At 53.0% G+C, this 22,360-nt stretch overlaps 9 protein-coding genes across 9 annotated transcripts; 5 read left to right on the top strand and 4 right to left on the bottom strand.

The window, feature by feature from the left end:
* Positions 1 to 3,847: 3,847 nt before the first annotated feature.
* Positions 3,848 to 4,981, bottom strand: MYCGRDRAFT_36765 (Ca2+/calmodulin-dependent protein kinase; the record flags this gene model as incomplete). Its single annotated transcript, XM_003854819.1, has 4 exons — positions 3,848 to 4,225; positions 4,276 to 4,499; positions 4,558 to 4,823; positions 4,884 to 4,981. 4 exons carry the CDS (start codon positions 4,979 to 4,981, stop codon positions 3,848 to 3,850), a joined length of 966 nt encoding a protein of 321 aa, XP_003854867.1.
* Positions 4,982 to 5,797: 816 nt separating this feature from the next.
* MYCGRDRAFT_36827 (uncharacterized protein) lies at positions 5,798 to 6,637 on the top strand (the record flags this gene model as incomplete). The annotated part of the gene is made up of 3 exons (XM_003855596.1): positions 5,798 to 6,145; positions 6,197 to 6,331; positions 6,386 to 6,637. The coding sequence occupies 3 exons, from the start codon at positions 5,798 to 5,800 to the stop codon at positions 6,635 to 6,637; spliced, it is 735 nt and encodes a 244-aa protein (XP_003855644.1).
* Positions 6,638 to 6,871: 234 nt separating this feature from the next.
* Positions 6,872 to 12,211, bottom strand: MYCGRDRAFT_37437 (uncharacterized protein; the record flags this gene model as incomplete). The annotated part of the gene is made up of 4 exons (XM_003854818.1): positions 6,872 to 6,922; positions 6,980 to 11,509; positions 11,597 to 11,764; positions 12,023 to 12,211. 4 exons carry the CDS (start codon positions 12,209 to 12,211, stop codon positions 6,872 to 6,874), a joined length of 4,938 nt encoding a protein of 1,645 aa, XP_003854866.1.
* Positions 12,212 to 13,458: 1,247 nt separating this feature from the next.
* Positions 13,459 to 13,809, bottom strand: MYCGRDRAFT_29054 (uncharacterized protein; the record flags this gene model as incomplete). The annotated part of the gene is made up of 1 exon (XM_003854817.2): positions 13,459 to 13,809. A coding segment is annotated over one exon (351 nt), but the record flags the coding sequence as incomplete, so codon positions are not given.
* Positions 13,810 to 15,591: 1,782 nt separating this feature from the next.
* On the top strand, positions 15,592 to 15,999 carry MYCGRDRAFT_36121 (uncharacterized protein; the record flags this gene model as incomplete). The annotated part of the gene is made up of 1 exon (XM_003855597.1): positions 15,592 to 15,999. A coding segment is annotated over one exon (408 nt), but the record flags the coding sequence as incomplete, so codon positions are not given.
* A 9-nt stretch (positions 16,000 to 16,008) lies between these two features.
* Positions 16,009 to 16,718, top strand: MYCGRDRAFT_68107 (uncharacterized protein; the record flags this gene model as incomplete). The annotated part of the gene is made up of 1 exon (XM_003855598.1): positions 16,009 to 16,718. One exon carries the CDS (start codon positions 16,009 to 16,011, stop codon positions 16,678 to 16,680), a length of 672 nt encoding a protein of 223 aa, XP_003855646.1.
* Positions 16,719 to 18,139: 1,421 nt separating this feature from the next.
* Positions 18,140 to 19,368, top strand: MYCGRDRAFT_24623 (uncharacterized protein; the record flags this gene model as incomplete). Its single annotated transcript, XM_003855599.1, has 3 exons — positions 18,140 to 18,408; positions 18,435 to 19,106; positions 19,149 to 19,368. Coding segments are annotated over 3 exons (1,161 nt in total), but the record flags the coding sequence as incomplete, so codon positions are not given.
* Positions 19,369 to 19,744: 376 nt separating this feature from the next.
* Positions 19,745 to 20,598, top strand: MYCGRDRAFT_90609 (uncharacterized protein; the record flags this gene model as incomplete). The annotated part of the gene is made up of 2 exons (XM_003855600.1): positions 19,745 to 19,966; positions 20,038 to 20,598. 2 exons carry the CDS (start codon positions 19,745 to 19,747, stop codon positions 20,596 to 20,598), a joined length of 783 nt encoding a protein of 260 aa, XP_003855648.1.
* On the bottom strand, positions 20,579 to 21,256 carry MYCGRDRAFT_103157 (uncharacterized protein; the record flags this gene model as incomplete). Its single annotated transcript, XM_003854816.1, has 1 exon — positions 20,579 to 21,256. One exon carries the CDS (start codon positions 21,190 to 21,192, stop codon positions 20,815 to 20,817), a length of 378 nt encoding a protein of 125 aa, XP_003854864.1.
* Between the last annotated feature and the right edge of the window lie 1,104 nt (positions 21,257 to 22,360).

The raw sequence follows: 22,360 nt of genomic DNA, 5'->3' as shown, positions 1-22,360 counted from the left end.
GCTCTTAATTATTAACGCAGTAGTAAGGTTCCTTATAACGTCCCCGGTCGATACGGAAGAGTCTCGGACCCTGTCTATAAAGTTTATATTATCGTATATAATAAATGTATTTAAAATGCGAGAAAGGCGGATAAGTTCTTACTAGACCGGTTAGCGCAGAAACAGGACATACTATAAGAGGTAACTGTACCTTCTGCCTTCTAGCGTAATTGTAGAGGTCCTAGTTAATAGTAGAATAGCCAGATACAAAACCCTGTCCCGCGAGTATATCTAGCGCCCTACGGTTAAGGCTATTAAGGGTAAGGTAATTACCTATAATACGAGCAAGCTAGTTAGACTTATTACGATACCGCGAGTAGAGAACGTTTGCACTAAATATAAAGATCCGGCGATCTAGTTCCCTCTCGTAGCGCTCTATGCTCTTACGAGAGCTGCGAAGGTTGCGGAGCAGCCCCGATAGCAGTTTATACTACGTTAGGGCGAGGCGCCGTATTAAAGCGTACACCTCTACGAAGGCGTAGGGCTATACGTACCGACGCATCTCGTCGTCCTCGCTATCCGACTGCTCTAAATCGTCCCCGTTACTACTAGCTAGACCGGACTGTCCTAATTAACTACCCTCTATTTGCCCCGAAGCGATACCCGCTGCTATAGGTATTACCCCCTAAGTATTAGAGCTAGCCTCCGGCAGTGTATTCTTATCCTCTTTACTGCCGTCCTCTATATACAGCTAGACATATATACTACGACTGCCCTTACTAGCTCCCTATGTATACTGCCCCGAAGGAGTAGGCTCGCTACCTTTAGCCTAGCTTAAGGGCTTAGGGCCGCTAAACCTCCTAAGTATAGGAACATGTTTTATTAATGTATTAAGCTCCTTCTCGATTACGCCCTTTCCCTAAAGCTTTTTAAACTGCTAACTAGCGATACGAATTCTCTCTTCGATCTTCTAAGAACGTTGCCTCGCGGCCCTACGGCTATCCTTAATAATCTAGGACTCGACGAACTTAGGCACTAACAGGCGGTAGTTACGTAATTGCTATAAGACCTCGTCGCGCTTACGCTCTATTACACGTCTCGTCTGTCTTAACCGGAGGGTTCCGCTAGGGCTGTGTATATCGTTGTCGATATCGCTATCGGGGGACGACTAGGGAGAAGCAGACGAGGACTAACTAGACGTTCTACCCTAAGGCGTAGCGTCGGGGGAAACGAAGTTAGAATTAGCGTATACTATAAGCTCGCTGCTAGGATAAGGCGTGTTAGGACGACTAGACGTGTTTAGCATAGTTTTTAGTCGGTTTCGGGGGAAAAAAACGCGTATATACGTAGAGTTTAGGGATTTAAGGGTATATAGTAGATTCTACTATAGGATATTTAATACTAGGTACAGTAGAAGGAGTTTAGTATTTCTTTACCGAAAAGATAACGACATCCTTATATAACAGTGTAGAAACTAGCTTAGACCCTCTAGGCACTTTCCTCCTCCTGTTATTCCTATTAGCTAGAATTATTGCGGAGCCCTCTAATATAAACAATCTTGCCCCGAAGGGGAATAGGTTTGCCCCGAAAGGGGCGCTAGCCCCAAAGGGGTCTAGTATAAAAGCCTATCGCCGAAGGCGACAGGCTTGCCTGTTACGTGTAGAGCACATTCGAGCCTAAGGCGAGAATAAGTGCCCAGAGCGGTTCTGATCTACATAAGATAGCCTACGCCCCAGTCGCCCATAAGCTCCTTGACTTCCAACAGCCATTTGTCGGTATTGTCGTATATAAGAGCATCGTTCCAGAAAGCGAATATGATGCCGCTGATTGATGCAAGAAGAAATGGTAGAAAGGTGACGGGAAGTGTCAGCAGGAAAGGCCACTTCGCAATCTTCCAGATGGAACGAAAAGAGGACCTGATCATATCGCGAGGTTCCCAGTGCTTCACTGCGCAGTGTTTTACGACAACGCCAGTGGGCGTAGTGCAGCTAAGTGTATGGTGGGCAGAAGCACGCAACAGTGACTCACTTTGACGCACCGGCAAGAGCAAAAGTTGTGGGCTGTGCAGTGAAGGTGGCACGGCGCCAGCGATATTGCGTCTCAGCGGAGTCCGCGGCGTATAGATGGATGGTTTTGGCGGCAAGACGGTGAAATGTGAAGTCCTGCAGGAAGGAGCACGACCCCCCTGAATGCAAAAAAGAGATGCACTGATCTTAGATCAGTCAAAGGTCGACCAGCATGGTACTCTGCGATGAATCAGTATGGAGTATATGCAGTGATGTGCAGACAGTACTCACCGAAACCACAACCTTTGGTGTACAAGAGCGTAGGACAAGCCTATCGTCGAGCCGAAAACCCTGAACACCCGTTAGAATTGATACTCGAACACGAGACGTTGAGAATACGAACAACGCGCTACTGCGTGATTGTCAGCGGTGATACGATAATACCAAGGCAGGTATCGCCTTACCCATTGCGCCAACCGGCCAACGTGTCAAGGGTGTGATACCCTGAAGATTAGTCATCGCTTGAGAGTTATCGAATATATAGACTGTTTCATTGGATGATACAATCTGCTTTGGAATGCTTGTCGAGGCGGTACAACGCATGAGAAGTGTAGCTTATAGCAGTCTCAACACCATGGTTTACCGCGTAAAAATTGACCTCATTCGACCAGCCCGCGGCACAAGCGATACTCGCGGAGGAAATTAACATCGATCTCCCATTAAAGTTCAAATGAGAGAGTTGACAGAAGTGTACGTTGTGTATCTGGTATGAACAATTATATACGACGAAGCGAAGCGACGAAGACAGTATGCCCGCAACAAACCCCGATTGAAAACAGCCCGAGCAGTCGGGAACGTCGGAACAAGGACAGCCGTGACAGGTCAATTTGCCGGTACTTGATAGGTGGTGATGGCAATATCGACGGACACTTGTGATATGTTCGAGAAGCCACGCCGCGTATCGCCGATGACGACTCTCAGGATTTAGCAACGATGTGAAGACTCTCTGGAAAGTAGCAGGAGCTCTTGTGCCGTGAGGTTGCTCTTGACATTGCTTCTCGTTCAGAGGGTGAGCTCACAGGCGAGCAGGTGAATACATCCGAGCGAGCTGTGAGTGTCAGGCGACGTGGTCGAGGATCTGGCCACAGATCGAGTGGCAAGCCACTGCAAATCGTGCTTGTGCGTATAGGTTGTTCCCTGCTGATGCGGCCGACAGAAAGCTGCACGAAATTCTCGAGGAACGGCGTGCAGCGATCGATAAAAGGGCTAGGTCCCGGGTCTCCGATAGGCTGTGGAGAAATAGCAGCATGTCAGCGATATAATGGTGGGATTCCTGTTCGAGGTTGAGGAGTGGTCACAAACGTTTCGACTTCACGGAGGCTGGGGCATGCCAAAGATGTTCGTCGAAGATGATTCTATGCAGTCTGTCATAATTCTGTAGGTGCGCTAAGTAGGGATCAAAAGTTCTGTTTGAATAGTTTGACTGACTCACGTCGCCGGAACGCTTCCCATACCAATAGCTCTTACGATTTACGCTCAGCAACAGAGCATGAAAGCGAGCCGGGCGGAGAGTGTCTTGCTTCTTGTGAAGGAATCCATCCTCGGTCTTACGATCTGGAGAGAAGCACGGCTCTTCAATGGGCAGCATCTCGGAAACATCTGAGACGGACCATGCTGATGACTTCCACGCCGGCGATCTAGACGGCATCGAGGCTGCGGAGATTTCCGGCTCGTCAGTGTCCGTTCGTCTCAAGAACATCTTTCACGGACCAAGGTGGTGGCGTCCGGCGCCCGAAGTCCAAAGTTTAGCTGTGCTTGTAACCTGCTCCATCGTTCACAGCTTGACGCTGCAGACAACTAGCTTAGGTAGGCGATATGTCCCGCACGTCTCTGAGCCACTCGTGTTGCAGAGCTTGTGATGCCGTGAGTCGCTTGGTAGGGTCAAAATTGGTCAACTTGACGACCAAATCCCTGAAAGCGTCCTCGTTCTCAACATCCAGGCCCTGCCAGAGTGCAAACGGTCGTCTGGGTTGATGGTCTCCAAAGCCACTTTTGAGGACTCTGAAAAGCTGTACGAACTGATTGCTCTCCCCAAGGTACTTCAGCAAGCCTTCCAGCGTATCCTCGTCCGCAAAGTATGACAGTTGTCGTTCCATGATAACTACGGGCTTTTCGATTCCAGGCTCCAGTTTGTCTACATCGACTGCAAACGGCAGGACCTGAGTCATGGCGAACAAGCACTGCTCGAACTGTCAGTGTGTTTAATGCTAGCGATTGCGGCGAGACATACGACTATTCCGAAGGAAAACATATCCGAGGGGGTCTTGATTGGTCCCATTGCATGCGCTTCAGGACTTCGCCACATGTCATTGCCGAGTTGTGCGCCGACAAGGCTTTGGCCATTCGGAATTGGAGCCGAGTCCTCGAGATCGCCCAGCTCTACTTTTTCGAGCCTGATCTTACTTGGATCGTCATCTAGAGCAATCTGAACCAGGAAATTGTCCGCTTTGACGTCTGTCCAAGATTAGCTCAGCTCAGGGACTTGAGCGGGTGCAGGTGGAGAGGCAGGTACCCGTGTGCACGATGTCCTTCTCGTGTAGAGACGCGAGTCCGCGGAGGCCGGCCTTCAGAATTGACCTGAGTACAGGCGAAGGGAGCTTCTTCCACGTAAGCTTCAGCAGATCCTCGTTCAGGTACTCGAAGACAAAGATCTTGTGCGCCGGTACCGTGTCCAGCAGCTTTCGCACGTGTGGAGAATCGATGGTGCGGGCATACATATCGCGTCGGAGGTCCCAGACCTGCGCGATTTCTTTCAGCACGACCGGCCTCCGACCATCACTGAAGCCGGACCCATGGTGAGTGTTTGGTTTGAGAAGGCGAGTTTGACTATGGACCTACCGTGCCAGAAAGACTCGCCCATGAGGAGGGCCTTTATCCTGGAGAACCTTCTCGACAGCATAGACTGTTCCAGTCGATCCGGTATAGCTTCCAGCCATACCGACGAAGGTTTTGGTAAGCTTTCTACTGAAGAAAGCTGAAGGCTGGTGACAGGCACGAGCCGAAAGATGTCTCCAGATAGTCGGGCTCGTGACACCCAATAGAGGTGTCCCGAACATTCTTTGGCAATGTATAAGAAAGGCGGAGACCTGGTCGACAGAACAGAGGTGTTGAAGGTAAGAACTAGGGAGACGGTCGAGCGAGAGCTATGGCCTGTCTCCTTCTTTGGGCGCCTCTTCCCAGAGCTCGATGGCGTCAAATCCACAAGTCGGGTGCGTATCGTAGGCAGCAAAGTTCTTTCGCATTAGAGCTGCCAGGAATGCAATGTCATAGAGCCGGTTACGAAGCGCAGCATCCCGAACTGCTGGTACATCTTAAATGCAACGCCATTTTGCACGGAACGAAGGAAGAGAGACGACAGGCCTGGCACTGAAAATCGAGCTGACGGCAGGAACCAGATTAGCGACAACAAGAGAACCCGGAGCGGACAAGGATATCAGACCGAAGGTCTGTGTGGCAAGACGAGCCGCGGAGGCAAGAAACACACGAGAGCAAAGGGCATGGTGAGGTTAAAAGAAAGTCGAATCCTCGCGACAAGAGTAGGGAGCGGCCGATCCGCTATTTGCACACCCGAGGTATGATCCAATTTAGCACAGCTTGGGGTGTAACCTAAATGGACATACATCAATGTCGAATAGCCAAAACAAGAGGCATTCGCTCTGTGAGCTCCGTTAAACACCTCACTATTGCTTGCCTCATCTGTCAACTCCACTGAGTCGTCTACAGCAAGAAGCGTAGTCTGAACAAAAAGCAACATGTCCTCATCCCACGGCGCACTCGTTGTCTTCGGTTCCGGACCAGGCATTGGACGGAACGTTGCCTCATACTTTGCCGAGCAAGGCTTCAACGAGGTCTACCTCCTTTCTCGAGACTCCGCCCGGCTGCAAGAGGATGTAGCGTTCGTAAAGAAGGCAGCACCTAAAACATCTTGCGAAGCCATCGAGATCGATCTGGCCAACCGTCATAAAGTCAAGGCTGCTCTTCGGGACCTAGATTCGAAGCTCAAGGGTCGGCCGCTAGAGTGTGTGCTGTACAATGCCGCCAGAGTTGGAACCAGTTTGTTGACTGATTGGAGCGATGAGGAGTACGAGAAAGATTTGATGGTGGGCCTTTTTGTACCACCGTTCTGAGCTTCGCTGACACTCTCATACTAGATATCTGTCGTGAGCATGTTGACGGTATCTCAATGGGCGATGCCAAAGCTTGTCGAAGCCGCGAAGACCGAGAAGTCCACTCCTTCATTTCTTGTCACCAGCGGCGGACTCCACAAGAATCCGTTTCCACAATTCGTACGCAGCCTCAGATTCGTCTCAGCCAGAGAACGTCCACTGACAACACCACAGTTCTCCCTCGCATCGTGCAAAGCCGCGCAGTACAACCTCACCCACAGCCTGCACAAGGAGTATGGTCCGAAAGGTGTACACTCTGCCGCCATTGTGATCGAAGGCAGAGTGTCCGACGAAGCCAAAGTGACAACGGCGAGGAACATCGCAAAGGAAGCCTGGAAGCTATATCAGCAGCCGGCTCCAGGTGATCTCGATGTTTCGATCCAAGATCCAGACTATTTGGCCTTTATCAAGAAGACGCAGGGGTAGTCAATGCCGTGGTATTTGCTCCGTTTTGAGAGGTATGCACACGTGTTCCAAGTACAGAATCTGGATATATGCTACAAGTCAATGCAGAACACCAATTGAACACCATGCTAAATCCGGCAAGACAGCAGTCCATCTCGCTCCTCTATTATTCCGACAAAGGAAACATCATTTCGTCGTGTCATATTACCTGTGCAGCGTGCTTCGGCCGTTGCGGTCCGCGCGAGCGCGTCTCGCTCAATATCTCAACTTCCCAACCAACCCGAACGTATACGCCGCATCACGCTCCTGGCGTCAAGTCAGCTTTCCATTCCGAATAGCATCAGAGAAGACATCACAACTCACCGACTTCATCTGAATCATATAAATCGTCGTCTTCGCCAGCAGCACGCCACCCGCCGGGCCAATGTGCTCACTCTCTTCGTACACACTCACAGCAATACCCGTCCGGGCAATTCTCTCGAACGCACTCTCACCCAGGGTGACATCAAGCAACAGCTCTCCTTTGCTCTTTCCATACACCATCACTCTCTTCTCCATGCCCATCGTGCGTGGGTTCGGGGCAGCGCTTGCATCCGGTCGAGGCGGCAACATGATCATCAACCGCGCAGAACCAAGGTCCTTCCATTTCCCTGCCGTTTCGCGGATGTAGAGTCGCATTTTGGCGTTCTGAATACCCAGAGGAGTTCCTAATTGAGGGTCGATTATATGCAAAGGCGTAGCGATCCCCGAAGAAAGAGATTCACTGTTGGAGGAGCTGCGTGTGCCATCCCGAGATTGTATCGTCGACTTGCCGATATTGAAGAATTTGCTGCCTCCACTGAAGCGGCGGAGAGCAGAGAAGGCGGTGTTCATGGTGCCGACGGAGGATTCTGTAGCTGCCACGGACATTGTTCGAGTGCCGTTTGATCGATAGGTGGAAGCTTTGCGAGAGCCGATGTTCCACCATGATGTTCCAGTAGGCCGCAGGTTGCTACGACGATCCATGACCTCGCCCCAGTTGCTTTGATTAACTGGTCCACGAGCATTCTGAAGAGCGATGTACGTTGGGTTGTCGATGCGAGCACGATTGAGGAGAGCGTACAGACGTTCGGTCTCTTCGGGACTGCGGGAGCGGAACATGATGTTGTTGCCGGTACGAATGAGCGACTTGTCGGTTGGAGGAGAACGGACCGAGATATCGACTGCAGTGCCGCGACGGAGCGGGACTAGAGGCGTCAGCTCGAGCGCAACCAGTGGCTTGACTCCTTTCGATGAAGGCGTGGATCCGTCGTCGGTCAGGGTAACTTGATTGGCCTGCGCCAGATCGAAAGCCTCAATCAGGCCGGGCGTGACGAATATTTGACACTCTTCAGGATGCAGGCTGTCCCACGATCCATGATCGGACCAGCAGAAGATTTCAGCCACGACTTTTGCTGGCGCAACGTTAGTCTGAGGCACCGATCGATATGGTCCCTGCGATGCCGACTCAGATGGTGTCAAGGAGTGCTCTTGTGGGGATTGCGGATGCGTCGGCGGAGATTGTGGCTGAATCGGCGGCGAAAATACCTTCATTGGCCGCGTTTGGTAGGTGTGAAAGTCCTTCAGGTCCCCAACAGTAGAGACCTCTCCGGGTGATACGACCTCTTCTCCAAAGTCCGACTCCGAGGTGAGAGAATCAACATCGCTGAAATCCGAGTAATCGCTCTCCGACAACGATCCAGATGCAGTCGACGGCTCATACTCATGCTTGAGCGGGGACGACGGTCGCCGATTTCTCTTCAAGAAGGCAGGAGTAAAGGATGGAAGTATTCCTGTCTTGATACCAAGAGTGATGGGACGAGAATGAGTCGGCGGCGCAGGCGTCTTGCTCGGCTCTGTGAGGTCTCTGGACGTCTGTCGGCGCTTCTGCAACTTGGACGGAGCGGAAGCTGGTTCTGTACGTGATACCATATCTCGATCGTAGGTAGGGCTTGTTGGCGGATCTGACTTCCGGACCTTTGGTATAGTTGGCATGTCCTGAGATGGTACCGAAGAGGTGCGCCTGTGCATGCCAGGTCGCACATCGCGTTGTGGCTTCACCTCTACATGGTCTTCTTCGTCGTCGTCGTCCGAGTACCGCTCAGAAGATGGCATCCACACGCTGTATTCGGTCCTGCTCTCCGTGGACACAGTCGAGCCTGTCCACTCCGACTTCGACCTGGATTGGCCGTCCACGGGTCCCCTCGCCGGAGCGGTCTTTTCGTAGAAGTACTGTGGGTCAGGGGAGTACTCCCGGACCCTCCCGTGATCAGCGTTCCTCGTCGGCGTGGTGGGCGAGGATAGCGTTGTCCGATATCTCGACGGCTTCGCTTTTGGAAGGCCAGTTGCCGTGCTCTCAGTATATGCACTGTTGACCTCGCTCCCATCCCATATAGTTGAAGCAGCTTTAGCACGTTCCCCTATCGGAACCTCAATCTCTCTCGGCGACGGGTTCCAGGCAGTGTCAGCCAGCTCCACGGTGACTGACCGCCTCTGCTCTCGACCTGGTGTATTCAATCCCACCTCTTTGAGCATGTTGAAGCTGGACTTCTTCGATAGCCTCGAAGGCATGGGAGACGACCCGAGCATCTGCGTCCAATCTGCACCCGTCGTACTGTCATCAGCCTGAAGCGACATGACTTCCCGCCACTGTTGAGCACTGGCTAGAAATCCTCGAATCATGACAACCAGCTCTCCGGGTTTGTCTCCATCTCTTGCACTCACCAGACTGTGCGGTATAGGTGGGAACAGCAGCCATCGGCCGGTGGTAGACACCTCACAGAAAAGTACATCTCCGCCCTTACCACGATTTGGAGCATCATCGCGATAGATGATTTCGATCTTGCAGCCAAGCTGTTGGCCACTCGAGTGCAACAAATCCATGTCGAAGTAGTCTCTTGCGCGAACAGATCTTGTCGGATCAATGGTGACGCCAGTAATCGGTGCTAGACTCCGTGGATCGCGAGCCCTGGTCGCATCAATGCTTGAAGCAGCCTCGTCTTCCAATCTCGCTTGCTCATCAGTGACACGACTCTTTGCATCCGAGACCAGATCTTGGTATCTTGCAGTCAAGTCCTCGGCGTTTGCGGACGGCTGAAGTTGAGTGATGCCCGCGAACGTCTTCGCCAGGTATTTAATGCGAACCAGAGGTCGTTTGAGAAGGTACGCCACATCCACTCGCTCACCTGCATTGTCCACCAGGTCGCCCTCCTTGTTGCGGGGAATATCATGTCCCCAAGTGGAAGACACGTCCCGCTTATCAGTCTGCTCTGCTGGCGCGAGGTTCACCACAATGTCATTGAAGCCGAGCCGCCAGCATCTCAGATACTCCATATAGACTTTCGATGCTGCGTCGGCCCAGAGTAGGAGCTCGCCAGGTTCGTGCATGGGTATCCGTTTGTGCATGGTCTTTAAACGCTCGAGTGCGATGCCCATATCGATGATTGGTTTCGTGACAGCCGGGTCAGCGATAGGTCGACTGGACTTACGAGAGCTTGGAGATGAGGTGTCCTTGCCAGAAAGTGCATGCTGAAGCAATACTGGAATAACACCATCAACCAAAGTACGAAGCTCCCGCTGGTATTTGAGCTCATCAGTCGACAGGTCGTTCATGATGTCTCCGATGGTGGCCACTTCGCCCTGTGCTCGCCGTGTTCTGGTGCTTCTTCTCTTAGCGGTGTGTCCATTGCCTCCAGGAGCCGATAGCTCAGAAATCAGATCAGAATGATCCCTCATTTGGGGTCGGCGGCTTCTGCTAGGTCGCGTGCGCCTCGGCACATCTCCATCGCTGACTCGAGTGAGTACGCTGCCTTCGGTGATGGTCGTCATGTCATCGGAATGATGGGAGGGTATTGGCCGACGGTGTAGCGGCGGTATGTATGTTGCCATGCCCTCAACGGATGTAGGTGAGGAGCGCTGCTTTCCGTGGCTTGGACCACGAGGCTTCACAGCCGAACATCGTAACACTGGCGAGGGGTCCAATCCTCCACTCATCAGCGCGTCGCCATTGCCAGGCGAGCTTCCTCTAACGAATCTGTCCTTGACAGGAGATGTTGCCTGGTGTCTGGCGCCTCGTCTCTTCAGACCAGTCGATGCAGACTGTAGAGAGATTTCCGAGAGGTCATCGCTGATCGTTTGTGAGAGGACTGTGATCGTATCGAGCTCTTTGAGACAGGGACGAGAGCTGTGGCGTTGGTCTCCCGCGCTCTTACGGCGATCCTCGCTCGGCTGATCCTCGACACGTGGCTCGGACTTCTTCTTTCTTGGAATAGCTAAGGGTGCTGGGGCAAGTGAAGGCTCCGTCGACTCCGTGAATGGATCTGACATCGTAGCGAGCCATCCTTCAATACGAGTTCCGTACACTTTGGGTGGCGTCGCTGGTGAAGCTGGACTTGCTGACTTTTTGAGCTGCTCTGTAATCTTCATCGCGTATGCCTGTGCGGAGGAAGGGTGTCGCCTTACATGAGTCTCTTCGATGGGTGTCTTGACTCGCTTGTGACCAGAACTAGGGCGTCGCGGTTCCTCCTCCCCATGCGATCGCCTAGCTGTCCTAGGTCTTTCGTCTTCTCTGCTTCTCGACTTTCGGTGAGTATGTCGCGGTTCTGACTTGGGTCTGAGCGGAGCACCTCCAGGTGGAGAGTGACTGGGGGTGGTCACGTCCGTCGATGTGCTCGGCTTGTCGTTTGAGATGCTGCTCGCCGATTTTCGAGTCTCTCGCCGGGTCCTCAAATCGTCATCGAGTTGTCTGGACTTCCTGCGCCTCTGAACGTAGATTTTTGTCCCGCTGGACTCGTAAGTTGGCGTCCCGTTCCGGTCGTCTCCCGACATTGAAAGTGATCTTGAGCGGGTTCGTCTGGGATTACGTCTTCTCCGTGACTCCGCATCCGGGTCCGACTCGACGAAGTCTTGTGTTGATGGAGGAACCTTGAGTCCCACATTGGCGATACTCCGCCTCACAGTGACGGGCTTCGGCGTGATGTCCTTCTCCTTGTCGGCCTCTTTCTCCGGACTGGTAGCCGTCTCCCTCGCGACCCGGTCTCTCCGCCAGTGCCCATCGCTGATCACACGCTTCTTAGGCGTGCTAACTTCTTTGACCTCCTTGACAGGCGTAGCTTCCGCCTGAGCTTTGCTCTTCCGCCGTACCCAAGCCTTCCGTTCCGCATCAATCTCTCTCGCCGGCTTCTTGACACCTGGATCTCTGGGAGGCGTGGCTTTTGCCTTGTCTTCCGCAAGCTTGCCATCGTCCTCCACTGCCACTCTTTCCACCTCAACCACGATGACATCCTGACTTGCAATCACCTTTTCATCCTTTAGCTTGGCTTCCTTCGGTCGCGACTCCTTCAACTTCGCCTCTTTCGACCTCGCCAACTTCGCCTCTTTCGGCTTTACATTTTCGCTCACTATCACCTTATCATCCTCCTGCACAACACCTCCGCCAGCCTCGTTCCAACCCTGAATCTTCGCCGCGAAATCTTGTGATCTCTTCTTCGCCAGCCCAGCTCCTAGATCGACCTTCTTTTCCGGTGTTTTCTTCGCCGAGGCTTTGCGCGCATCGTTGTTAGGTGAGGGAGTCGGCATCTGAACCTGTGAGCAAACAGATAGCATGTCAGCGGTTGTTCGTACCACATCGCGGGCACCACGAGCAGTGACATCAAGCAGTGAGAATTTTCGGATCGCATGAAAGCAGTGAGAACAGCGGTCCGAGCGAGCTCGACAAATCGTGTCGTCCTGAACTTCCAAGTTTCCGTGGGTGGGTTGAGCTCGAGCTGAAGCTTGTACGAACCTCTTCTACTGGCAACCAACTATGCCAGTACCACGCCCACTAGATCCCTTCTCGACCTCTCTTGTTCGCCAAACTTCATCGCAGGCGATCAATGTGTCGCAACGTCGGCGGAAAGAGTGTCTTATCGCTGCACGGCCTCGGTTGCTATGGCCTTCGACCAGGCTGAGGTTGTAGAAGCGGGTGAGCTGGACGATTTGGAGCGCGAATCGGCGGGAACGACAGTCGAGGTATGAGCCAGTCGCCAGTCTCTAGACCGTAGAGCAGTAAGTTCCAGCGGCCTCGAGTGGAAAGATTGAAAGAATGACGAAAGCACATGAAATGTTTGGGACGAGCATAAACAAAAGTTGGGTAGACTGTTTTGGTGGCTGAGCTAAGGTTCACGAGGGATCCTAGTGTTTGACGTTCATTCGCAGATCTCGAGAATATATGTTGATTATCGGGGCATGCAAGTGCCAGTAATCTAACAGACGCTGAAGACACCGCAGTGATCGAGACGGACGTACGGAAGCATTTGATGCAAACGCGAAGGCTTGAACTTCTTCGAGTTCAATTGTCTGCGAGGAGACGATCGACAAGGTCTCGGGACCGGCTGTAGCGATCCTGCAAGGATCCTGGTCGCGGACTTGAAGGTCTTGTTTTGCAGCGAGAGATCAGGTTACCTGGCTGAAGGATAAGGAAGGGTTGAACCGTTGAAGTTCGATATTCAGCTCGCACGTTCGTTCGCGCACCGCATAAGCCTCAATTCCAATAACGGGTCATTTTCTGGAGACGTTTAGAGCGTTTGATCAGCGGATGTGCTGTTGCAGATCAACTGCCAACAAGCCACAATCCGACTTGACCCTACCATGAGTACCATCACCACGATCAGTATCCCGCCACGAGCCTTCCGCTATGTTGTGCCGACGGCAACAAGCAAAGTTGCAACAAGATGTGATCACATATGGTGCAGCTGAGTTGAATGTGTTTATTCGAATGTGTAATCGTTATTATTATCTCCCATGCAATGCTAACTAAACTCCCGCTCTTGACAGCCCATAGCAGCCTATTCAATGTCGACCTTCTTGATCTCGACGTATCCTGCGTCAAGCTTCGGCACCTCAACCCTCAGCACACCATCTTCCATCCTCGCCGAGATGCCATCCGAATCGACCTGCGCAGGATTCGCCCTGCTGCCCAGGCGAACCTTTCTCTCGAATACTCCAACTTTCCTCTCGTCCAACGCCAGGGTCTTCAAGAACTCCTCATCTCCAGGTCGATGAATGACACCAGCGATACTCAACTCCGACTTCTCCGCATCCCAACTGACGCCGACGTCCTCTTTCTTTGCTCCTGCGAGGGAGATATGGATGACGAAAGACTCGGCCGTGTCGAAGACGTCTACTTCGGGCTTGAAGTCCTCATTACTCTTCTCTTTGCTGCCCTCCTCGCCGCCAAAGAGCTGCGACTGAAACATGTCGGCGATCGTACCGAATGGTCCAGCGTAGGGATGGAAAGAGCCGCGGCCGTGCTTTCCACCCCAACCACCGCGTCCTCGCCCGCAGCGTCCGCGTCGAGGTTCCGATCCGGAGCCGTGACGACCATGATGAGACTCATCTGGTGGTGGTCCTGAAGGTGGACCTCGAGGCTCCGATGGGCCAGCCTCAGAGTCCGAGCCGTTGTCAGCTCGAGGTGGTGGCGGAGGTCCGTCATGGTTTGGCGGCGGCGGCGGATGCGCTGGTCCGTTGCGACCACGGTGGGGGAACGATCCGAAAGGGAATACTCCCCAGCCCTCCGTCCATGGGTTCGGACGTTGGATCTCGCCGTCGGAAGGTTCGTCTCGCATGGTGTTGGGAGAGAAGCCTTGGTCTTCGAGGCTGGCGATGAAGTCCCAGAAGGGAGCGGTCTGGTTGTAGTACTGAACTGGCGGGGTCATGTTTGTGATTGCTTGTAGATGATGATGAATGAGAAGGAGATATTGTCGACGAAGGAGACCTACTTTATAGACAACATCTTGTAGTACAGACAAGTACTTCCTTAGAGGGCATGCTGTAGGCTGCCACCTAACACGCACACCAGATGCGTCAGCCACAGGTCGATGGACTTCCATGGAGCTGGAAAGCACCAGAATTTCAACATGGCCAGTCATCCAAGTAGAGGCAAACAGGCAAGACACGGCCACACATGAATAGGCGGCGAGCAAGCTGATAGGCTGCGTCAAGGTGTACGTATTCCTGAAAGTGGGTGGCGTGGCGAATGTGGGATTTGGCAACCACGTACATGAAGCCAGGTCGAGTGATGGGAGCGAGAGTGGCAGTACTTTGATGATTCCCGGGGCGATGCTGGCTGTTAGCTGTGTATTCTGGTATTTTGGTTGTTGACGATGAGTCAAGCGGAATAAATGCTGCACAGCTGTACCGACACTTGGACAAAGCTTCCCAGCTTTTCGTGCATCGGACGATCCAGTCCCTAGCAGGCGTCCATACGATCTCTGACGCCGGTTTGCGGAAAACGATACACCGCAGGCCCGGGATGATATAGTAGGTAGGCCACGATACTGTAGATAATGGATGTTCGCGATGAAGCTGAACACACAACGTGAAATGTGGCGCCATCAACCTGACGGAGCTGAGTCCGAGGGGTTACTAAGCGGGGTCATCGATGAAGAGGAGCATTTCGACCTTGAAGTTCCTGCCTCGCAGCAGCTTCGACTGCTCTTCCACAAAGGTGACTTGGCAGCTGCGGTCTCTGTGCCTTCAGCTGCGTGCTAGGTAGATCGATGACACCGGACTCAAGCAGTGAACATGTCTGAGATGGAAGAAGTCGACCGAGAAGCATGTTGATGCCAGCCGAGGTTCTCCATCCCCAGTGGAGAGTCCCCCACCTCGGCAGCACTGCGACTCCGGGGTTCGTGGAGCCTGGCTGAGAAGACTACTGCGACCGACAGTATACGTGAACGAGTCTTGCGAGGAGCGTCACTTCGTATAGACCTTTTCCTCACTAGATCAATGACCTAGTTGTGCCGGTTAAACGTCCCAGTCGCAATACAGCACCGAAGAGGCATACCGAAGGACGATCCTGGTTCGGCTTATATTCGTTAAGAAGTACTCGTTGGCCATCGGCCACCGTAATCTCAAACCCTTGGTTACCTTACTTCACAAAGCAAACATCACACAGCCGGAACTTCGACAAGATCAACATGGCGCCTCTCACGACCACCTTAACGAAGATCCTGGGATGCGAGCATCCTATCATGCTCGCTGGAATGGACCAGGTAGCTGGACCTAAACTGGCTGCAGCTGTCACCGCAGCTGGAGGCTTCGGCACGGTCGGAGGAGCTCGCTATACGCCCAAGATGCTGAGAGAAATGCTCATCGAGCTCAAGGAGGAATTGAAAGCCAGGAACTGCGAGAACGCTCCTTTCGGCGTGGATCTCTTGCTACCACAAGTCGGCGGTAGTGCTCGAAAGACCAACTACGACTATACACATGGCACTCTGGGAGAACTTATCGACATCGTGATTGAGTTCGGGGCCACTGTCTTCGTCTCTGCAGTGGGTGTACCGGAACCTTGGGTCATTGAGAAACTTCACAAAGCCAATGTCCTGGTTATGAACATGGTCGGTCACCCCAAGCACGTCCACAAGGCCTGTGCTGCTGGCGTAGATCTCATCTGCGCACAAGGAGGCGAGGCGGGCGGTCACACAGGAGACATTCCAAGCATGGTATTGCTACCAGCATGCGCGGATATCTGCTCGCAGTATACTTCTCCCTTGACCAAGAAACCCGTCACGCTGGTCGCCGCAGGGGGCATCAACGACGGGAGGAGTGTGGCTGCGTCCATTATGCTCGGAGCCAGCGGTGTTTGGGTGGGTACAAGATTCATCCCCAGTGTGGAATCCAAAGCTCCAGAGGTCTTCAAGAAGCAAGTCATTGCTGCGGGATACGACGACTGGGTCAAATTGACAGTCTGGTCTGGACGACCCCTCCGTGCGTTGAGAAATCCTTACCTGACGGATTGGGAGGTCAACCGTCAAGCAGAGATCAAGGACTTGACATCAAGAGGCATCGTGCCGCTCGTGCATGAGCTCGACAAGCTGCACGAATCTGGAAAGTTGACGGACGAGATCGAGGATGGAGCGGCGATGAGACCAGCGGGCATCGTTGCGGGATCGGTCAATAAGGCTGGACAGACTGCTGCAGATATCGTGAGTGAGATGGTTGAAGGAGCAAGTAAGCAGCTCGGCCTAGCCAGAGGCGTGCTGCAGGCGAGTCCTTCAAAGTTGTAGAGTCGGCGGATACTGCATAGAATTGATGCCTCAAGCAGAATTTTCTCTGCTCGAACACAATGCGGCGGCCATTCGCACTGGCAAAACCAAAGGATGCGTGTTCGGTAGCATTGTATTCCGTAGAGTTGAAAGCACAGGTATAGGGCATGGGAGCTCAAGGGGCACCTCAATATGCTCAGCTTACTCATCGTCCAGCGGCTTTGGCTCCGTGTCAGCCACGGAACTTTCATCAACAGACTTCGACCGCACTGCACCGCAAAAATTAATCACTCCAGTAATCTCCTACTTCCGGCGCAGCTGAAAAGTCTATCTTGCCTGAAATTACCGCATTCATGCAGGTCCTCCCGATACGTTCATTGCTGAAACAATAATATTCGTACAATGCATACACTGACTTGTGGTTGTCTAGTCGAAATGTCAGTGGCGACCTGGAGCTCCCGTGGTGGATCTTGTCATCCCTGCAACATATTGCTTCCCGCATTCGCGAGCTCACGCGAGTATTGAACTCCACCCGCCCTTACCAACACTGCAGCAAACCATCGTGCCGGTCGAGTGATTCAGGGACCATTCGTAGCTCCAACCTGTGCACAGTCCTATGGTCGTGCATGTCCAGCGCGTGGGCGTACCGGTTGAAACTCCACAATGCTTTCAACACGCTAGACGTTCGTGTGCCGGCGCAAAGTCTACCTGCCGAGTGGAGCTCTGAAGATTTGTGCTCTCCTTGTCGGAGGTGCACAAGCGAGCATCGGACAAGTCTCCGCGGTCATTTGATGGCAGCCCGCCGGTCTAGAGCAGTCCAATGAGAAGCTGTTTCTGGCACTTGATCAACGCTACGCGACCTGGCATCCGTCGATGGACTTGCGATTGGACTTGCGATTAGATCCGATTTGCAGGGCTCCATCTGGGCGGCGGTCTCAACCACGCCTGAAGTCTATTGGATCGCTGCGACGCATGCAATGACTTGTGCCGTGCCGCCGACTCTTGCGGCTGTTCAAAGCGCTTGTGGGTTTGGCTAATGACTGGCTGCTTGTGCGCTACCAGTGCTGGCTGGAGCGAAGGCCTGATGTTGGCTGTCTATATACCCAGCTGGGTCGCTCTACCGTGCTGAGGCCTCTTGCTTCGCGTTCTGGGCCCTTCACTTGATTCGACTTTGGTTCACGCAATGCATGCCGCTGCATTTACTCCCCAGCGGAGTGCGTGGTTCACTCGTTGGTATTTCGTGGCTGCTGCTCTTATCGTGACAATATGGATCTTTCATGATAGCATCAGCAAAGCACACGGGAGGCTTGACTCCCTCGGCTCGGAAGCCCAGGACACAGAATCGATATCGGCGGTGGTGGCTGGTACAGAGCTGCCGGCCCTGGAGGAACCAATTTTGGACACCCCATCCATCGAGGAGAACACACCCCACGAGCCTGTCATCGTCGAATCAATAAAGACACCGAACATCAACTCATCATGTCCGGATCGGCCGGGACAGGAGGACATTTTCATCATCTTCAAGACTGGAGCGACCGAGCTGTACAAGAAGCTGCCCATGCATCTCGCCACGGCTCTCAAGTGTATGCCCAACTATATCCTCGTCTCGAACATTGAGCAAGACGTTGGCAACTACCACGTTCACAATGTTCTAACCTCGGTCACGAAAGAAACTCAACAGGAGCAGGAGGTTTTCCGGTTTAATGAGCACATGGAGGCTTTGCAAGATGCCGGGCAGGATATTGGCGCGTACACGGGTACGGATGCATGGTAAGTCGCAAAAAGGACATGGAGACTACTTTCGAAGCATGTCTGACTTTCCATTTTAGGAACCTGGACAAGTGGAAGTTCCTCCCAATGTATCACCGCGCGTGGGAAGTGGCTCCGGCCAATATCAAGTGGTTCGTGATGATCGAAGCAGACACAACCTTTTCATGGCAGAATTTTATGCTTTGGACCGAAAAGCACGACCCGACAGAGGAACTGTACCTGGGTGGTGTTAATGGCTACGGTGACATCTCCTTCGCACACGGTGGAACGGGAGTGGTCATGTCGCGTCCGGCTCTGGAAAAGCTGGAGAAACGTCGCCAGGATGAGCCGGGTGGAGTGGAGGTGTACGACCGGCGCTGGGAAAAAAAGACAGCGGACAACTGTTGCGGCGATGTCATTGTGGCCGCTGCTCTTCGGGAAGTAGACATCCTCGTGCAGGGTGCGGGACGGGAGTTTCAAGGCGGGACCATGAACTCGATGGACTTTCATCCTGCGAGCGAGTGTACGCCGTCGGTCACATTCCACCACGCCACGCCCAGGCGGGTCGATACACTCTATCGGTTCGAGGAAGCATGGATCGCAGAACATGGCACGCGGGTGCCTTACACGTACACCGACCTGTTTTACCCTTTCATCGAGCCGTATGCAAAGGGCAACAGATCGGATTGGAACAGCTTGTCCCAGAAGGAGAAGTTTAAGATCGAGGACAATGAGTTGAGTCCGGAGAAGATGGAGATGGCGCGGTCGAAAGAGGCGTGTGTCAACTTTTGTGTGCAGCGTGAAGAGTGCCTTCAGTGGACGTACTCGCCAGAAGAAGGCTGCGGGTGGGATGATGTGATCCGGCTGGGAACGATGGATGCTAAGGACGCGAAGATTCATTATACTTCTGGATGGATGGATGACCGGATTGAGGAAGCCAAGAAGAATAGGAGGAATTGCAGGGAGGAACTGACCGCAAAAGAAGGTTGATTCGTGTTTCTTGAAAATGCTTTAGCGAATCGAAGTCCTTGCCTTGTCATTCATACTATACATATTTGCATCAAACACTCCTGGGCTGGGCACGGCAACGAACGACAGTCCTGAAGGGTTCTCATTATCCTGATCATGCCGTCGTTGCCATCCATGGACCCATACCTAGCCTGGAGGTCAGGCACAGGTTAGTCAGCCACTCTTGCTTGCTTCCTGCCGTCGGGTGCTCCCGACATTTCGCTTCTTCGAAGCCACAGCTTTTGTCCTTCCTACAACACTGTCTATTTCGCCCACTCACTGATCTGAGTCTTGCTCGTCAGGGCACCAGCTTCTATCAGTGTCCGCCATGGCAGATGTCGATACGAATGAGAAGCGGGACGAGTCCTCTAACGAAAGATCAGCGCGGTCCAGCAACGCGGAGCCGGTCATCACCATTCTAGACTGCTTCCGACTGGTCTTCGGTCTGCTCCTGCTGAACTCACTGCTATCCTACTTCGTGACTGGAGACAGCTACTCGTGGAACTACCACCCATGGTGGCTTCGTCCGAAAGCACTCGCAGCCAAATTGGTGCGCTTCATTTCACACTCGCCATCGTAGACCACGCGACGTGGACGTCAAAGCTAAGTACATACCCACAGAGATCTCCCGTCGTCCTGACTGATGCACAACTGCTCAAATACGATGGTCGAGATCCTTCACTACCTGTCTACCTCGCACTGAACAGCACCATCTACGATGTGACGGCCGGGCGTCTTGTCTACGGCCCGGGAGGACCTTACTCCTTCTTTGCAGGAAGAGATGCTACGAGAGGATTCATCACGGGTTGCTTCGCAGACGACAATATCCCGGACTACCGCGGCGCCGAATGGACGTTTATCCCCGTAGACGTCCCGCGATACGAAGAGATGGCAGATGAGGCAATGGAAGAAAAGCAGAAGGCATACAGGCGGGAGATGATAGAGAAGGGCAAAGAAGGCGTGGACGAGACAATACGGCACTGGGCGAAGATGTTCAGAGGAGAGACAGGTAAAGACTACTTTGAGGTGGGCTATGTCAAGAGGAATCGGCAATTGATGCTGCAGAGGCCTGTACCGACGTTGTGTCAGCCGGCGGAGAGCAAGAGGCCGAAGAAGAGTCAACAGAATGTACAGATTGAGGGCGCGGCGCAGGCGGCGAATGCTGGAAAGAAAGAGTTGTGATTGTGTTGTGAGAGTTGAATATGCTGCGTTGGGTGATGCATTGCACACAGCGTATATATCGACATTGAAAAACATGGGTATCTTGAACGCCTTCGCCGATGCATGCTCCACAGGTCATGCTACCTCCATCAGCTCCATTCTGGCCGTCTGTCCATCGTGACAAGGAAATTCGTGAACGGCACCAGCTGGCCTGAAGAAGAAGAAGAAGAAGCTCGGCTAGCACATCGAATCGTCATAATCGATCCCGTTGAATAGGCCAAGCACGACATCGAGCATTTGGACTCGCAGATCTTGGGCGGATGCCGTCTCATCGTCTTCGCCACCGAAGATTCTTCGGTCACGACTGTTGTCGCTTTCTTGTCGACATAGCTTTGGTTTTGGTGGTGCAACGAGAGTTGGTTTCCAGGAATGTTTGATATCGTCTGAATTGCTCAATAAGGCCATCAGAGAGCTTGTCGCCGTGTCGTGGCGTACAGTCCTCGTCGAGAGTAACGAAAGAGTGGCGTCGTTGGAGGTGGTCGTTGAAAGATCGTGTTGAAGCTGCACTCTGGCACGACTGGTCCGGTGTCTGGTTCGCTTCCTGTTCTGTCCCATCGTAGTGCTGGTAGATATGTGTGCAGATCGGTGTAGTGTCCAGGCAAGACAGCATTTGAAGGAGTGTCTGAGATATGAGGGCAACCAGGGAGGCAAGACAGCCTTCTATTCTCTATATATTGTATACTTATCGCATGATGACTACGTCAAAGACTCATAGCCGATGTCGCAACACCGAAAATATGCGATGGCACAATCACTCGGTGGAGTCATGGAGGCCCAAGTGAGGTGTCTCACCACGATATCGCTGTGAAAGATCTGGGCGCTATGCTTTGTTCCTTGGGTGCTTGGGTATGAGTCAATCTGACTTGAGCATGTGACCCGAATACACGCGTTCGCCACTGGTCGTCCATGCCACGAACGACACCAGGCGGCAGTATCGAGTCTACCGTGCGTAACAGACATCTTGATTGTTAGACTCTCAAATGAATGCAAGCTGGACGTACCTGCAGGAGAGCCCGCGTGAAGTAGTTCATCGCGCCTGCACGCTGAGTCCTGCACGGTAGAATACAGGCCCAAGCTATGCACGGTCCACGCTGTGCACGCTCCACACGAGAGCATGGCTTCATTTCTCACACCTCTTTAATGGCCAATTTCTTCACAACCAATGGTCACAATGAGGTGTTTGATAGCTCAAATTCATCGCATCAATCATATCTATCAGCTCTGAGCAGCTTGTAACTTCTGCCTCAATGTCATGCGTGTTGGAGGCTGGGAGGATTCAGCTAGCTGTGGACCCCCCCTCCGGTGTGAGGACACCTTCAACACGACGATTAACTGCTTTTGAGCCACCTTATCCGCTCTGCGCTGTCTGGCTCTTGGTGGACGACGTGTTGCTTTGCGAGCAGAGGCTTGGAGGTCAGTTTTCAGCTGTGAATTGGCCTGTTTAGTCTCCCTCTGAGCAGCCTTTTGTCCAGCCTTCAGAGCCGCCTCAGCCTGTCTGTCTGCCATGGCTTGTATCCGCTGTTCAGCTCTCAATTGCTCGTCCACCTTCTTGTTTATTGCCTCACGCTCCTTCCGCTTCTTCTCAGCTACCTTCTCAGCCTCCTTGGCCTCAATCAGTGCCTTGCTAGCTTGTAATTTGGCCGGTGAGAAGAACTGAGCTGCTTGACCTTGTGGCAGAGCGAGCAGCGGCTTGCCACGTTGTCGCTTCTGCTTCTCGTTCTTG

This window comes from Zymoseptoria tritici, chromosome 2, assembly GCF_000219625.1.
Source record: "Zymoseptoria tritici IPO323 chromosome 2, whole genome shotgun sequence".
Lineage (NCBI taxonomy): Eukaryota > Fungi > Ascomycota > Dothideomycetes > Mycosphaerellales > Mycosphaerellaceae > Zymoseptoria > Zymoseptoria tritici.
Note: the sequence above shows the minus strand (reverse complement) of the source record. Positions and strands in the feature narration are given on the sequence as shown.